Genomic DNA, 17,652 nt, shown 5'->3' on the forward strand with positions numbered 1-17,652 from the left:
GAAAGATAGCCGGATAAAAAGATACAATTCCGAAGACCTCACGTATAATAACCTCATTATTATAAATAGTTCATCAGCATTCATTTTACCTTTACCTTTTACCTTAACTTTGAGTAAAACGTATTCAGATACGCAAGCAGACTGAAACTATATTAAAAAATAGAAATCCAAAGTATAGAAAGCTTCATTGCGTTACGTCTATCACAAACATGAACGGACGAAAGTGAAGAATTAATTGAAGGTCAATTGTTACAAAAATAATGGAATAATCGCGTGATCTGAACGCCAGTCTGGAAGATATTGTTGTCTATTGTTCAGGAAGAATCAGAAAGCCTATGGACGTTATTATGTATCATAATGAATGATAAAGCATTCAATACACCACACAATCTGGGGAGATTAATTTAGATTATGAGAAACTTAAGCATCATTGTGTGATCATGAAACCGCGCGCAAGAACACGCCATCGAAACGTCGACTCCACCATGAAACTTAAAGGTAGAATATTCACCAAAAAACATACAGACGTAACTATGTAACTGTACGCGGCAATATACATTGCATTCAAAAGCCGATACTCTTCGACAGTACGCAATATAAATATACAACCTAAACATACAGAAGTAACAATGAAACTGTACGCAAGAATATACAGCCAATGCACACAGATTTACGCGTGGTCCTTTGGCCAACAATATTAAACCAAAATATTACGAGCATGAAACTGCACACAGGCATATACAACTGGAGCCTGACATGCGTGAAAATGTTACAACAAACAATGTTAAAGTTTTGATTCGCCGCGACGTTGTGCCGTACCCGCTGAATTAATGTCCCTTTCAAATCTCGTTATTTGGATCACTCAACCAGGATTTCTCAAGGGAGGCGAAAGTGATTTCATTCCTGAGGTTATCTGGCTGTTGATGTGATGAAACTTGACGTAGCTCTTGAGGTGCAGGTTGATCATTCGAGATCGTGTTACTCATCACTGGCGAAGACTCGGAGGAATGGATGGTAGAGGTCTCAGCGTTCAAAGATCCTTCAGAGTGGCGTGGAGTTGAAGATAGCTTAGCATTAGCATCAGACTTGCTTGCCTTCGTTTGATAATGGGTATAAAGACTGCAGTCGCCTTGGTTTAATACTTCAGTATTTACTCGAGGAGTGTATGTTGATGCCAGCGTAACGGTATCTGTTGTAGCGCGCCGAGACGAGATGTACGAACTTTGCACATCGCCGGGTCGCGACTTATCATCGAATGGCAAATTGTGAACCATAAGCACGTGCGTTTTAAGGTTGCCTTTCTTATTTGTGTTGTGAGGACAGTACGGACACTGGAAAGTTTTGAGACCCGTGTGAATTGCCATGTGCTTCTTGATATTGTACTTGCGATAGACTCCGCGAAAGCCTTTGCCACATTCTGGGCAATAAGAGATTTGAGAAGCGGCATCGATAGACGCAGCTGGGCGGCTTTTCGTCTGAGACCAACGGTTGTTCTGAAAAGCAGACACGACACTCGAGTGAGATCTGAGAGCAAGGCATGCATATTAATCACGAATAAGACTTTCCTAAATAAACTTTCACTGTTAAGGACGCCATAGATTTTGATCTTCGACCAATATTCAATAGTCATGCGCAAAAAAAAAACAATTGAAAACCTTAATCCTTATATGAGACAAGAGGTAAATAAAAATCCGGTCATAATTTTACATTCTGTACGTAGCTCACAAAACATTCAAATCCTATGAAGCAAAGATGTAACCCAAACAAATTTTAAAACTTACAATTTTTTAGACTAAAAATCAGATCACGGAACGATTGATTGCATAACAGCTCCTGTGAGGCGTCTCATTACTTGATGAATTTATCAAGGTTCTGGTGGATGGCTCAGATGGGATTGAATAACAGATTGAAAAAAGCTGAAATTACGTTAGAAAAAAAAGGGTGTAGTCAGTCCATTAGTTTTCGAACACAGATTAAATATTTTTACAAATTAGAGAATCGGCTCAAAGTTGATCAAAAAAATAATTTATCGAGCTCATTTGAAATAATTCAATCCATATCAGGTTTATTAAAATGAAATCCACGCCAAACTAATTTAGCTCATACATCAGTGAACGCGGAAAATCGTCATCGGGATGTCAGTATCGATACCAGGAATACACAACCAAGCGTACATAAAGCACACCAAGTGCCTTCAAACCCAATCTGATATTACCGAGGACATTTCTGAAGATGATTAATTCGTACTTGAACCCAACTTGCATTAATTTTAGCCTCATTAGGTTGAGAAAGAACATCCTCATGAGGCATAGAAATGTTCCTATGTCACACTAAGACTCGTCACGCAATCTTGCAAGATGCCGAATGCTAGTAATCACGGGGCGATTCGTTAACAGATGATGCTGCTGAAGCTTCAGAAATTCCGATAAGACATCTTAAGTTATCTGTCTGGGTGTGGCAGGTTACAAAATCTGAAGATGCGAAAGTCCGTCATCTAAATGTGGAGTCGCGTACTCCTGAGCTACAGAGAGGACATCCATGCTAGTATGGCCCTCATCAACGAACGACTTGGAGGTGGTTTGTAGAGTCGCGGATTCAGTATCGAGATTGCTGTGAGCGCCATGTTGAAGACCGTGGACTGACTCGATGTGACGTTTGAGGTGAGCTTTCCTGATGGTGCTGTATGGACATGCCGAACATTTGAAGGGTTTCTCTCCCTGATGTATGAACAAATGCTTCTTCAAGTTATACTTCCCGTAAGCTCCACTAAAGCTACTGCCGCAAATAGGACACAGATTATTCTCTTCATTGGGATTGTGTAACGTAGTCGCAAGTTGGGCCGAGCGGTAGTGTGGGCCGCTAAGTGCGTTTTTGTTCTTGCTGTACAGGCCTTGAGCTTCGTCCAGGAAGTTAAGCATAGCGAACTCTTGGTCTCGGTGAAGGGGATCTTGACGAAGAGTTTTGGTATTCTGTAAAATCCCACAAAAGCTACATTAGTGGAATCGATGATGAATGTTGAATCATTCACTAGATATTTGACATTTTTCGTTAGTCTGCCGGCGTTTTTATCAAACAAAAAAAATTAACTGCTTGAGCTTCTCATACAAATTTAACTTACATGTATGTAACGAGTTTTTCCACACATTTACCTCAATCGTAGGTAATTTTGAGACGTTCTTTGAACTAAACAAACAACTAGAACCTAAAAATCACTTATGCGCTAGCTTGATCATTGTTTTTTTTTTATTACAGCATTCCTGCATTCACTTTTTTCCTAAGCTCGAATGGGAGAAAATATTTAGATGTCAATTCGAAAGCCAGAACCATTAGAAATTTAAGAGACGTTTGAATAACAACAGATGGAGATAGAAATGGAAATCATCTTCGACATGATGAAACGGCGAGCAATTGAATATTAAATGAATTCAAGAATGAGACTATAAATCTCTAATAGATCGTGGTTTGGTTGAAGGGTCTTCATCATGGATGCTCGTGATGATGACGAAAAACTTAGTCCAAGCCGTACTATCATCACAGGCGAAGCGTTAAGCGAAAAACGAACGTCGATAACTTGTTCATAATAAGGACACTAATTAATACAACAGGGAAGTAATTATCGAATCAGGAAAGCGATTTTTTCAGTACGTTTGGTGTTGAGTAATAGGTACAGGCCCATACTGGTATGCATCAACGCTGGAGTAACTGCTCGCTTGAGGAGTTTCAGAAGACATTACGGCATTAGCATTCAAAGGTTTTTCTTCCAGTCCTGTATTTCCTACAGGGTTTGAGTTCGCAACGTTGGCCGACTGTGCAGTCGCACGCTCCGTAGAACCAATTTCAGTGGAATCGCTCGCATGGTTGCTGCTGTATTCTGAAGCTGTTGTATGCCTCCTAAAGATGTGTATGCGCAGGTGAGATTTCCGTTTGGCTTGGTATGGGCATAGATGGCAATGGAAAGGAGTCTCTCCGGTGTGTATGCGTAGATGTATCTCGAGATTTTGACCGCGGTTTCGACCAGAAAAAACGTGAGCACAAACAGGGCAAACTGCAACAGGGTAGTTACTACTGTTACCGACGAAGGAGTAGTTAGCTGTTGAAGGCAATCTATCCAAAGATATGCTCTGATGATGTGCAGTTTGGGATGTAGCATTCGGAAAACCACACAACGATGTGAATGAACTGTTGCCTAACTTAGACTGAAAGTTGACGAAATTGGCCGAACGTTGCAATGTGACCGGGAGTGCTGCATCAGTTCCGCTTCTTCCAGCGCTTTGCAGATCACTGGAAGAGCCTGGACGCAATCCTCGGACACCCTGCAACATTTATCAGGCCTTTAAATTTCCGAACTCTACTTTTACGATTCAAAGCCCCTACACAAGCTCAATTAACGAAGCAACCACCAGAAAATTTCAAAGAAAGTGTCAATACAGCGAGTAAAATATATACTCGTATTGATCCAAAAGAAAAATACAAAATAAAAGAAAATCAGCTAAGAGCAATATCAAGAACAAATATCATTTCGAATACTTGAAATGAATCGACTGTAATTACCTCGAAATATTCTATGAGCATCGTAACGGAGAGCACAATTTGAGGAGGTCGGTGACAGTCAACAGCGAACCACAATAACAAGATTTGGTTAACATTTACATTTCCTGATATTATAAAGCGCAATTAATAAGAAAGGAATTGAGTATCCTGATTTGGATTGATAATAATACAATAATAGCCAATCGATAACTAGATTTCTCAACTTAACAAAAGGTCACCGATACTGATAATTTACTACAAGAAATTAATGCGAGAAGAATATAACAAAGAAATGTGAAGCAACGTAGGTTCGAATTAAATTAATTCTTGACGATCGCATGCAAATTATTAGATTTGAAATAGTATGTTCATATGATGAAATTCTTGTGAGAAGATACCAAAGAGAACACAATGACTTATTCCCGTATGTTATGAGCAAATCAACAATTGAGAGGAACTAGCAATTGCATTGCGCTCATTGACGATTTACCCAATAATGAGACACAAGCGATCTATCTGAGATGCAGCGAGGTTAGTCAATGCGAGCGGCATCTGAATCAACGTCTCTCGATACAGCGTCTCCAGCATCTGTAGCTTCCGCTGATTCTTGGCTGCGACCACCAATTTCCATAAAAAAATTGGGATGCTGAATTAAAATGTGCCTCTTGACGTGGTTCTGCTGACGACCGGTGTACGGACATAGAGGACACTTATACGGTCTTGCTCCCGTGTGAATATGCATGTGGTGAAGCAAGTTCTGGTGACGATTGCGACCTTTCAGAACTTTGAAGCAGAACGGACAGACTCCGTCAAACTTGCGAACAGATTGTTGTGATGAAAAAGAAGGATCGATGTCGTTTATTCCGAAATAGTTCAAAGAAGTTTTCAAGGGAACATCAGAGCGTGCTTCAAGGTTGCCGTCAGCGACGTCGATGTATTTGTCGCTGCTGGTATGGGGCGCGTTCGAATATTTAAAAGTAGAACTAAGACCGCCGTTCGGAGGAACCTCGGATCTCGGCAACAGCTGCAGAGGCTGCCAATCCATCATCTGGAAATCCAACAAATACCAACGTAAGACAACCCACATTCACTCCATCTCATATTGAAAGCTAACTCATCATACATGAACCTCCAAAACTAAGCAATTTCCTGTCGACACAAATCCCACACTTCAAAACCTAGCCTTGTCAATTTACAGAGTGAGATTTTTCCATAAAGATAAGTTAGTTAAGGCTCTCGGATAATACGCTTACTGACAAAATTATGTCTATTACAGAACAGATCGAGATAGCCTTCTTAAGAGCGATGAAGTTCGAAAAAAAAAATTAATTACTGTCAAGGAAGCACGACATATTGCACGAGAGAAGACAATACAAATTAATCAGACAAAACAATGGAGATAGGAAAGTTTAACATATTCTTTAGAGGAATACACCAAGTCTCACGGAAGACTAGTAATAAAGACGTATAAAAAGCTCAAAAAACGAAATTTTTTGAAAAAGAAGTACTTTTATCGACAATTTTGTTTGAAACGCTCAATAATATGCATTAGGTCTGCAGTGTCAACGATCGAAGTTGAAGTATAGACGGACACGATTCACTACACAAGTGTTAAATAATACGAGGTTAGATGCTAGCAGTTTTACTAACTTTTCCAGTTTTCCCGTTTGGTGGGCGGCATGGCCGCAATATAACGTGAAGGAAGAAAAACTTTGGACAAACAGAAGTACAACACTTTACTGATAAAGAAACACGACCAGAGCACATCACCTACATATACACTACATCATAGACATCATCGTCTTACTTACAAATAAGCATACAAAAAATATTTCGTAAATAAAAGTGAACTACCATGCCCAGATTGTTGCGGCAAAAGTAGCAGCAGATTCTGAACTTAGCATTATATTTATATTCGAATAATTCCCTTCTCATAAAGATAAATGAACAAGACTCTTTCGTATATTTCACCTATATTCCGGTATCGTTACAATAATGATATAAACTGAAAGGTATCTTCTACAGGAGTGGATTACGAAAAAGTCGACACTACCGAAAATACTCCGGAAGATTATGAAAGATCATAACCTATCTGAAGCGTAAATGAAGTCAAATGCGCTACCGTGAAACTCGCTGTGTAACTTGAACTTTATACGGCAAATAAAAGAAGATCAAAAAAAAAGAAGATCAAACGCAGTTCCGTAGGTCTGATCATTTTGTACTCAAAGAGTCAAGTCACGTCACTTATGTGTTATTAACTAAACCCACAAAGCTATTCGTAACAAACTTGTGGCCATGAAAGGAATATAAAGTCGCATTCTACCTCAATAATGACGCTTCAGAATATTTCAGGAGAGTGACGACGATTCGGTAACCGACGTCGAATTTTGAACAGCTTGTTGAGGATGTCGCGCAAACATGTGCAGTTTCAAGTTGCTCATCCTGTTCGAGCGATGCGGGCAGAAGGGGCACAGGAAAGGTTTCTCGCCGGTATGCACCATGAGGTGATATTCGAGGTTCTGTTTCTTGTTGCGTCCAGTGAAGGTACGAGGACATACGGGACAAGTGACGCCTGTTGCCATCTCCTGGGCTGATCTCTCGTAAGTCATCTGAGCGATGAAGCTTGAAGAAGGGCTCTTGAAATGCTGTTCCGTCTGAAACAGAACAAAACCTCACTCAATGTTGGCTGCGACTTGAAATTTCTTTTCTAGCGTCTGCTTTCTTCCCTGCAGGGATAGCTTGCTTCCGAGCATGCTGGTTCATTGGGGTTTCCTGATATGTTTTGTTATTTACGAGTTGCATACTTGCATTGTACATTAAGAAGAAAATAACAAAGAAATTCTCAAAATTTGTCAAGAACGGTGATTACGGAATCTCGAAAGGCGAAGAGTGCATAGGTATTCCTAAGTAATTTAAAGCAGATGTCACAACAAACAGAATTAATCATATTACAGAATATTCGACGATTTCGAGCCCGAAACGAGTTACTGAAGATGAAGTTTACTACAGGTTCCACTCACTAATCATTTAATCATGAATGGGGAACAGGTAAGTCTGTGCGAGTCAGTACAAAGAAGAAGCTTGGTGGTGTGAGGTCGTAGAGGTTTGCAACATCTTCCCGTGAAGACAAATCATGTGTTCTTTGAGATGATCTTTGCGACTGGTGCGGTGAGGACAGAAGGGACATTGGAAGGGCTTTTCTCCAGTGTGAGTGCGCAGATGCAACTGCAGGCGTTGTCTTCTATTTCGACCGGCGAATGTCTTGGCACAAACAGGGCACATCAAGTCCACGAAAGCCGACCCCGCTGGCATCGTGTCAACGAGCGCTGGTGTGGCCTGTGGAAAAAAACCGGAACTTCATTCCCGACCGCGCAAAAACTATGAAGCTTCACATTTCCCGTAGAGTAACATGTAGGCCTGTGATGCGAGGAACATGTGTCCCGTTTGAACAGGAAAAAGGGTTTTCAGTGACGGTGTCCTTCATTCGCAACATAAACGAAACCAATTTATAGCGAAGAGCAGTGCAATGTCGTTTCATAGGTTCGATGCGTAAAATTTGTTATATGCATCATCCCATACTTATTGATCTGCTAGAATCGGCACAACTAGTAATATCTGTCACGCGGTGAATGGTCACTAATCATTTTCACAAAAAAAATAATAGGGTGATAATTTTTTTTCGCTTTCCTCATGAATTCTATCTGTTAAAGAATACAACAGTGCTAGATAACATTTCACTGCAAGATACATCATTATGAACAAATCATTCCAACGAAAATTATGACGAACGAGATTGAGTGAATTTTTTTACACATGCTGAAGATGGCAAGCATGGCATGAAACATTCTAGGTTCCACGATGGTGCTTAAATTATTCGGATTCATGCCTCAAGAATAATCGCTGGCCGTAAGAGGAGCGACGGTACTGCAGTAAATTGAGTCATTCTCCATCGATGACACACAACTTATACCAATAATTGAATCATATATTAAAAAAAAATACAATATAAAATACACCATAATCAGATGACTTGCAGTAATGAAACTTTTGATCACTGAGGAGAGTTGTGATTCGAATTCCGCAAAATCAAGAATTTGTTGAGTACACTAGCCCATTAATGGTGAGAATAGCCTTTAATAAGGTTAAATGAAACCAATAATTCCAGCAATCTCTTTAATAATATCGCAACACGAGTTATTCTTAACATTGCAAAACAGCACGGTCAGCATAAAAAAAATCTTGATTAAGATCGACTTTCTCGACAGGCTCTTAGTAATTGATCGGCAACCTCTTTCAAGCGTTGTACAGAGCAAAAATTCATTTACAATTCAAAAATTCAAAAGACAAACAAAATTCCGTTCTCATTCTAAACTTTTAATATTCAAACTGCAGAAATAAGAATTTAAATTCCATGAACACAGAGTGACGAGAAATGGATTGTTCTTCCCTTCTAGTCTGAATAAGTATTCAAAGAAGTTTGTATACTTTGAGAATACTTACAAAATACCTATGCCCCTAGACGCCGGCACAAAATGACGGAAGACAATGAAATAAGAGAAGAAATATCTGATACAACGCACAGCCAAAATAATTGAACCATCCCCGGTCACTATAATCGACATGTAATGACCTATCAATATCACGATGATCGGCATCAGTGTCATTACTACAAAAGATTTTAACCGAATCTCTCATATCCTAGGCAACGCTCAACAGGCTAAATTTAGGTATTTTGGTGCTGGCACCTCACAATGTCGAGCATCATGCTCAATTACATCGATTCGAATTTACTACCTTGACCTTCTTTCTCGGCTTATGACGTTTCACATGGCTTCCAGTGGATTCAGGCTGTCGATTAAAAATTAGTCAATGGGTTGAGAGTTTTCTTTTGTAAAAACGGTGTCAACGTTGAAGATTAGGCAATTAGACGTGTCGTCGCATCTAAACATCGAAAATATTTTACAGCTTGTCGGGGGCCTCGAACAAGCAACCCACTGTTTCAATATCCACTGTGCTTTACTGCCCAGACACCTCGCCGGTTTCGGCCTGAACTTCTCAGAGCTGGCTGCTTGTAGCAAACCAACAACTTGACTCTCGACTTTAATTTTAGTGTTCAGAACTCTAACCACTCGGCCATCTTGCCCCAAACACTGGAATATTTGCATCGCATTAACATTATTAAAAAATAACCACTGTCATTAATCATGTGTTGGATTAACATATTACTCGTCGACATCATCTAGACATCAAATAGACGTATGAGGCGTTGCAGGCGTACCAATTTCATGAACAGTTGCAGGGCTTCCCCCCTGGTAACATGCGTCACAATTTTCCTCATCCATCATGAGGGATAATCGAGACATGCGTGTATGGTTCATCAGTAACGGAAGACGTAGCAATATCATGTGATGAGTATTGGAACTGCAGCATTGGGTTTGGGGCGTCAGTCGCAGGTATCTTGTGTACAGCACGCAAATGACGGTCGAGCGTAAACTTGAGCAGGGCTTTGTAAGGACAATGAGGACACTGATGGTTCTTCTGTCCCGTATGAGTGAGGAGATGGTACTGCATTCTCTGGCGACGGTTGCGTCCGGTGATGATCTTACCGCACGAGAAGCAACACAGAGACGAGTTGATCAGCTCAGAGCCCTGCGGAGATAAGAACGTCATGCACCGTGTCTCGTTCACACTTATTCGCGTTCACAACTTTTCATAAAACTACATTTCTTCTCCCGAAACGCATCGAACCGTCGTATTTTCAAAAGCACTCAACTGACTCAACGGCACATACTATTATTCAATTTTAAATTATATTTAATCAATGGAATAGCACTCTACCCGAGAGATGGAATCCAAAAAAGTTTTTTCGATTTTCTGCGTGACCACACTCTCTCAGAAATAATGCATTTATATAACAGTAGGCAAAACATTCTTCGTGTTCTGAGTACCATCGACGAAAGACGAGATTGAATCTGAACAATTCCTCAAAAAACTAACAGGGCATATAACACACAATTGAAAGCAATAATTTATTTATTTTTTTACATGAATTGAAAACTTAATGGAGGAACAAAAATTTACAATATTTAAACAGTGACAAACGCCGGCGACACGAATGTTGATGCGAATTACCATTGAAAAATAACTTGAATCAAGCGCCAAGGGATTAACCCTGTCTCGAAATGAGACCCAAGTGCCTATTTCCCCTCGAAATGAGACCAAAGTGCCTATTTCCCCAACATTCTCAGAGTTCTCCGAAATTTTAAGAAATAAAACTGAAGCCTGTCATCACACAATAGTTTGAGTGGAAATTACTTCCAGGTTTATTACACTTCTTGATTTCTATATTTCTAGGAAGAAATTAGTGAGGAAAAAGAATTTCTAGGAAGAAATTACCAGCGCATTGCCATGCAGTTATTGCACCATAAGGTCCTTTGTTATTTCAACTTTATAAAACGCATAATTACAATAACCTATCGTTCAGATCCTCGCACAAATGTACTCATTTTAAAAATTAATTAAAAAAACAAATTTTCACTAAACAGTGAAAATGCGGTTTTAATAAACAGACAATGTAACCGCGGCTTGAATGAATACTATTATTCGTAACACACACGATTGAAGTCGAGCACAACATGAGAAATCATGAGAGAGTACAGCTATGTGGCCACGGGAGCAAAACGCTTCGAAGGCAAGTAACAAGTTGAAACTACAAAAAACCTGCTACTTTCTAAACAACTATAACATGGACAGACAAAAATAGCGATCAGAGACGATGCTTTCGTGAACGTATATCAACTAACGATCTCGATATTAAAAATGAATAGTACTTAATTATTTCATTACATATTTACCGCTTAGGCAGTTCACAAAATCATCGATGCCTAAACGGATATCTGGTACACAGGTGTCAAATCGGCTTTGATAATTTGTGAGAAACTTGTTGGCCTTTCAAAAAAGTCTGGAAACGTAAGGGAAAAGAGCAGGATAATTTTAAATGCAACTGGAATAGTAGCAACTTTTGGGTCGTTACTTTTTTGGAGAGGAGAGAGGATGATCGAGTTCGGAAGAAGTTTCCGGTAGGTCTGGAGACCGTGAACCGTAACTTAGAATGCGACTGAAATTGGTGCCCTGACTGCTGGAAGCAACACCACGTAAAGACTGTGTTAGGAGACCATGCAGCTGTTGCTGGGTCGACAGCTGTGATAACGAAGCTGTCATTGAACCAAGACTCGTGCCGTATGTTGAAACTTCCGAGGAGCTCGGTCCCTTCTTGTGGATGTTTCGCACATGCGACACAAGGTTAAATTTGAGGGCAGCCCTATATGAACAATAAGGACACTGGAATGGTTTTTCTCCTGTATGGGTGACCATATGGTATTGAAGTTTCTGCTTGCCATTCCTTCCACTGAGTTGTTTGCCACAGATGGGACATATGACGGTGGGAGAGCTGGCACCGGGAGTGGTGGTAGTGGCATGGCCCTGCAACACACCAAGACAAGCCGTCAGACCTTTAGTTCTTCCTTCTCTCGCTTTCATTAAAAAAACAATGGTAACATTAGGGCGACCGTCGTTCTAAGCCGTTATAAACTCGAGAAGTTCTTCCGCACGATTGCATTAATTCATTTTAGATGAATTCCAGGCGATCATCTTTTTAGTCTTCACGTTTAAGGTGCTACTGACAACGCGACAAGACAGGTGCGTATGAGTAGCGCGATGTTCCTTCTTCAGATATGTCAAGCCGTGTTGAGGTTAGAAGCTCATTATTTTCTGATAAAATACACCACCATCAAGATCTTCTGGCGAAAGAGTGATTGAACAACATAAAAATCGTGAAATAAAACAATCTGTGCGCGTGTAAAAGACAAAGGAAAGGTTGAGGAAAACGACTTCCTTATCTCAAGTTGTGCCACATTCAAATTTCAATAGAGAACAAAAATTTTTTTCTTACTGCTGTTTTGGGGATGTCATCCTAACGTAACACATTTTTCACTTCAAATCATACCGTAATACCAAATTATGTACCATTGTTGACTATTTACCTCTAAGTCTACGAGCCATGTTTTTTTGATAAGCATGCCGAAAGTTAGGAAATGCAATTTCACTGAGAACTAACGCGTGAAAAGTTTATGAACAGAAATGAAACGCATTTCAAGCATAAATTCTTTTAATGACGCTTAAACATTACCATCCGATAGAAAGAACTTAAAATTTTCTTGCAATTACAGTAAAGTTCGTCTTACATTCTAAAAACCTAACATTTAAGCTAAGTTATTCCTTCTTCAAATGGACATCGGACCGATGTAGGTAAAGTTTGGCAGCCTTAATTTTAAAACCGCGTAGAAAATAGGTTTTTCATTACATGACGAACATCAATATTCCGAGGCAAAAATAGGTATTTCTATTGATGACTAAATTTTAGCCGGTGATAACGTTTACGAAAATAAATTTGGAATCAATCTTTCCACGCATGCGCTAAATAAGTGAGAGTGCCATCATTTTTGACAGAAGAGGCACTGGTTCCATCGATGACGGAAGCATTTCCTTCGTTAGCTTCACTGTGATCTTGAAAGGCTGCGGGAGCGATGTTGAAAGCAACTTCGTTAACACCCGGAGACATGGGTAGTCCTCCGTGCATGGAACGGACATGCTTCTTGAGGTTATACTTGAGTCGTGATCGGTACGGACAGTGAGGGCAAGGATGAGGTCGTTCACCAGTGTGAGTAAGCAAATGAAATTTGAGTCTCTGTTGGCGGTTGCGGCCCGCTATGACTTTTCCGCAATACTGGCACACTAAACCCTGGGTAGCAGTGAGCTGAGACGGGAGCAGAGAGACTTGTCGCGCGAGCAGCTCAGAAGATGACGGCAAGTTTGATGCGTAGAAAGTAGACTCCTGCAAGTGGCACAAGGAAATGAGCATCAACACCACCAAGAAACGTAATTTCTTTTCTATTCGCAAACAGTAAATTTTATTAAATGAACAGCTGAACAAGAATGCATGATTTGCAATACTATTTTATCAGGAAAAATTAACGCGGGCTACACCACAATTTTCTGCCACGATGCTAAGAATAACATAGCATGAAAAGTTACTACATCCTACGCATCAGTCTGGATTCACGCTCAGTACTCGGTTTGATCGGTTGACGCGCGCTCACATAGTCAGACGATCGCACAAAATTTTCACTAAAACCATAGCCACAAGTGTCGTAGGTGCAAGTCAGATCTTTCTGTGAAGGCGATAGCGAAGCAGCTCCTAGCTGATCATCGTGCAGCAGGCTACTAGGTTATCTGTTCATCGTGCGGCAGGCTGCTGGGTTCGGAGAATTCAACAGCCGATGAATAAGAGTCCTGGGCGTTCAAGGAGTCCTTAAACGATTCATTGAAGCCGACATGCAAGGTGAGATTTTGTTCGCATATTGACATCGGGTCCATGCTATCTAACAGTGCAGCGGAGCCAGTTGAAGAGCCGCTTACATTCCTGTCCTGATAATTTCCTCTACCGCTAGTCACTTGATTAAATTTTCGGAAAGCTTCAGGGTGGATTCGGAGAGCATGTTTGGTTATGTTGGATTTAAAGGTAGATCTGTGAGAGCAGAATGGACACTTGTGGGGTTTAACTCCAGAATGGATCATCATGTGGAAGTTCAAGTTCTGCCGTTTGTTGCGGCCTTTGAACATTTTATTGCAGAGACTGCATCTCATGGCTTCAGTTTTCACCTGCAACAGACAGAGAAGAAGATGTAGTCGTGCCCTCGAGGGTTCTCTGCGCACAACTTACAACTCTTAACGAAAAAAACCGTTAGACCATTTCTTGGACAATATTCAGAAGAATAGATCGAAGAAGCCCAGAGTCACGGAAACATTTCTGAAAAACTAATATCGCACTTCTTGGATCACTAATAAAAAATATTCAATTCAATCTGTTCGGTAACGAATTTGAATCTTCGTCAAACGAAGTGAGTCCGGAGAAAGTTTTCTTGTAATCAAGATACGTTTACAATGAACCTCTCATAGATTAAAAGGCAGACTACATACGCCAGGTGATAAGTAGGTCATATTTTTTCAAGCAGGGAAAAATGAATAATAATTAATTAATTTTTATTTTTAATCATAGAAAATTCACATGTATACACGAAAAGAAATTAAATCTAATCGATTGCGATTGAACCTTTCCTACGGACGACAAACTAATTAGGACGCTTCAACAACCTGTCATTTTATAACGTAACATAATATACTTAAAATAAAAACGATAGTATGAAATCCAAATGTATTCGCTGCGATAACATGTATGATAACAATCGTACTGTGTAGCATCAACTAGTTAGTGGCGGAACTACAGAAAAAAATTGTGAGAATATTTCCCTGTAATATTTTCTGAGAATGTTTTAATTTCAGGGATATGCAACGAATACATTGATGAATCTTGTTCCTGTGGTTTCTCTCACAATCAAACGAGTTCGTAGAAAATGCCTATTAATAATTTTTTCCAACTTCAAAAACGATAAACCTAAATAATTACAACTAGTGCGAGACCATTTTCCAGTAAATAAAAATAATTACATGAAGCAGTTCCCATCATTTGAAACGAATATGAGCTAAGATAGAGAGTGGCGCAGCTTGACATGACGCACTACGCTGCTGTTCTGATTGGCTCTATACGAGCAAAAGGGACACGCAAAAGGTTTTTCTCCAGTATGGATGCGCATGTGCCGAGCTCGGTCACTTTTCGACCAGAAACTCTTGCCACAAATTTCGCAAGTTACGCTGTTCATATTGTTCACTTTGAGCGAGGCCTCTCCAGAAGCGAGGCTTGAAACTATCAGACCTCCATTGTACAAGGAACTATGTGGATTCGCCCCAGGCTGACCGGTAGTTGGGTACTGAACAGAGTTACAAGTAAGAGTTAAGGCCTGCGTAAGGTCCGAGGTGTCGGATCGCGGATATGCTTCGAAGCTCTCGGAACGCATGACCAAGGCTTTGGTGGATCCATCAAGAGATGAAGGCGAGCCATTAGAGCCGGCACAGTTAGGAGGTTGGACGTAGCGTTTAGTGCAAAAGCGTTGCTGAGCCTTGTCTTCAGAGAGACTAGATTGCGACGCTACAACGCCACACAGGGCCTGCAACGAGAGCACAACGTACGGTCAACACGGCGTTTTTTTCAGAAACATCAATTCCCGAATGTGCTTAGGGCATTAAATAATCATTTCCGAGAAAAACAGCTGCATCTTCATTTAAGAAAATAGATTTTCGACAGGTTTTCACTAAATGATAAATCAAAAAACTCAATAATTTATGCCTTCAGGCATTTCATGCTAAGCTAAAACGTTAAAACGCCAAACAACAGAATCAAATAGCTTTCCTACGTAATTAAAAAAACAACAAATAGTTCACTCATTTTGATATTTGCAGCGAGCGACATAATTGTCGTCTAGATCGTCTTAGCAACTGATCCACATCAATATATTGATTAATTTTGATGAGCTTCTTTAAAACGGCGCTTAATTAATCAACCAAATATGTAAGTGAGATCCCTGCATATGACATCTTGTGCATTCTCATGGAAAATTATGTGATAGATCAGTAATAGTTTTCATCCTCGCGAGCCTCGTAAGACTTCTGATCAGAAAGTGTATGTACGCGCCGTTATTTCATATAATGTTCTACTGAAATTGCATCACTGAGCTTCCAAGATGCAGGTAGTCAAATGTGAACAAGTAATTTATAGTGTGATTTACATATGTTAACGTGAGTCTTCATCAAAGTTAATACCTAGTATAAAATGAAATATTTTCCTATTCATAGTTAGCTTTCTATATATTTACCGCGTGTCTTTACATAATAATATCCTTAATAAAATGAAATTTTTTCCATCAGCGGCTTGGTGTGAATATTGACAGAACGTATCGCGCCTGTTTAGGTTGTGACTCTTATGGAGTACCGTATGCTTCGAAATTTGAACAGCCAGAAAGAAGCACAGAACACCAAGTTTCACCTACCACGGCCACTCGGAAACGGAGGAACGAACGCCACAACAAGTGATTGCAGAATCAGAACAATGAATAAAAATGTCTCGTAAGTATGGGCAGCTAACCCAAGCACCAAATAAAATTATATTCTCAACCACTTTACGCAGTAAAACACTGCGTGTAGTGGTTAAGCACATTGTCAGAGGCCATCTACGAAGTAGATCCATCATCCAAGAAAGAAAACGTTTCATTTTTCTCTTCAACCCCTCCATTTGTGGAAAATTGAGCCACATTTCCAAGCTGAGAAGTTTCTTGACCTCCAGCTGCCACAAAAGCTTGATTTTCACCAACAGATGAGCGATCAGTTGCAGAAACTGTGCATGGCGAAGCCGATTGTTTCAAGGGAGAAGAAGTACACGCAGGAATTTCACTCAAGAAAGACGTCGATTGTCCGTGTTGCCAAGCAGGCGTGACTCGATGTGGAGATGACTTAACGACTTCAACGCTTGAAGGTGATTGATCGATACTATATTTAGCAGTAACACTCGACGACACAGATGTAGTGGAACTATAGCGCAAGTCTGGGTTGTTGAGGCCTGAAACCGACGCGAGCGTATTACTGGAATTGAGTAAGCGCTGAGACCAGGACTCGAAGCTTTGTTCGGCCACGTCAAGGAAGTTGAGGCTGGAGATGCTTCCGTCCCGCGTGGATGGAAGAAGTGGCTGAGACATGGCATCGGAGTGTTTGTTTTTGATGTGGCGGAGCAAATTAAACTTGAGCGCGGAGCTGTGCCTACAGAACGGACACTGAAACGGTTTCAGTCCAGTGTGTTTGAACATATGATACTCAAGATTTTGTTTCCAATTGCGTCCATTGAAGGCTTTGCCACAGGTGGGGCAGAAATGCGGCTCGCGGACTGCGCCCGTGATCGAGTTCATTATCTGCACACAATTATTACACACAGTTATTATACGATAATATTGCGCAACACTGCAATTGAACTCTATTTGTCTTAGGCCGATAGTCAAGTCCACTAGACCGCAATATCACGCCACTCTCGGCCGCCTAAAGCTCAATTGAGTCAATCGTTTTTTTAATAAGCTTCTTTGTTTGCATAGAATAGGCCTGTAAATATTGTTGCATTGCAAT

General features: G+C 40.4%; 1 protein-coding gene across 13 annotated transcripts in view; it reads right to left on the reverse strand.

Moving 5' to 3' along the window:
* Positions 1 to 27: 27 nt before the first annotated feature.
* The window catches only part of LOC108669642 (longitudinals lacking protein, isoforms A/B/D/L), a 28,568-nt gene continuing 10,943 nt past the window's right edge, over positions 28 to 17,652 (reverse strand). The window contains exons 4-5 of one of the 13 annotated variants that reach the window (XM_047884748.1): positions 4,192 to 4,313; positions 2,673 to 2,969 (exon numbers count right to left, since the gene is read on the reverse strand). In XM_047884748.1, the coding sequence (XP_047740704.1) occupies positions 2,741 to 2,969; positions 4,192 to 4,313 (351 nt within the window). In that variant the 3' untranslated portion in view covers positions 2,673 to 2,740. The other 12 variants (XM_018157027.2, XM_018157030.2, XM_018157026.2 and 9 more) reach the window with 12 other exon arrangements.

This window comes from Hyalella azteca, unplaced genomic scaffold (genome assembly GCF_000764305.2).
Source record: "Hyalella azteca isolate HAZT.00-mixed unplaced genomic scaffold, Hazt_2.0.2 contig16072, whole genome shotgun sequence".
In the NCBI taxonomy this organism is placed as follows: Eukaryota; Metazoa; Arthropoda; class Malacostraca; order Amphipoda; family Hyalellidae; genus Hyalella; species Hyalella azteca.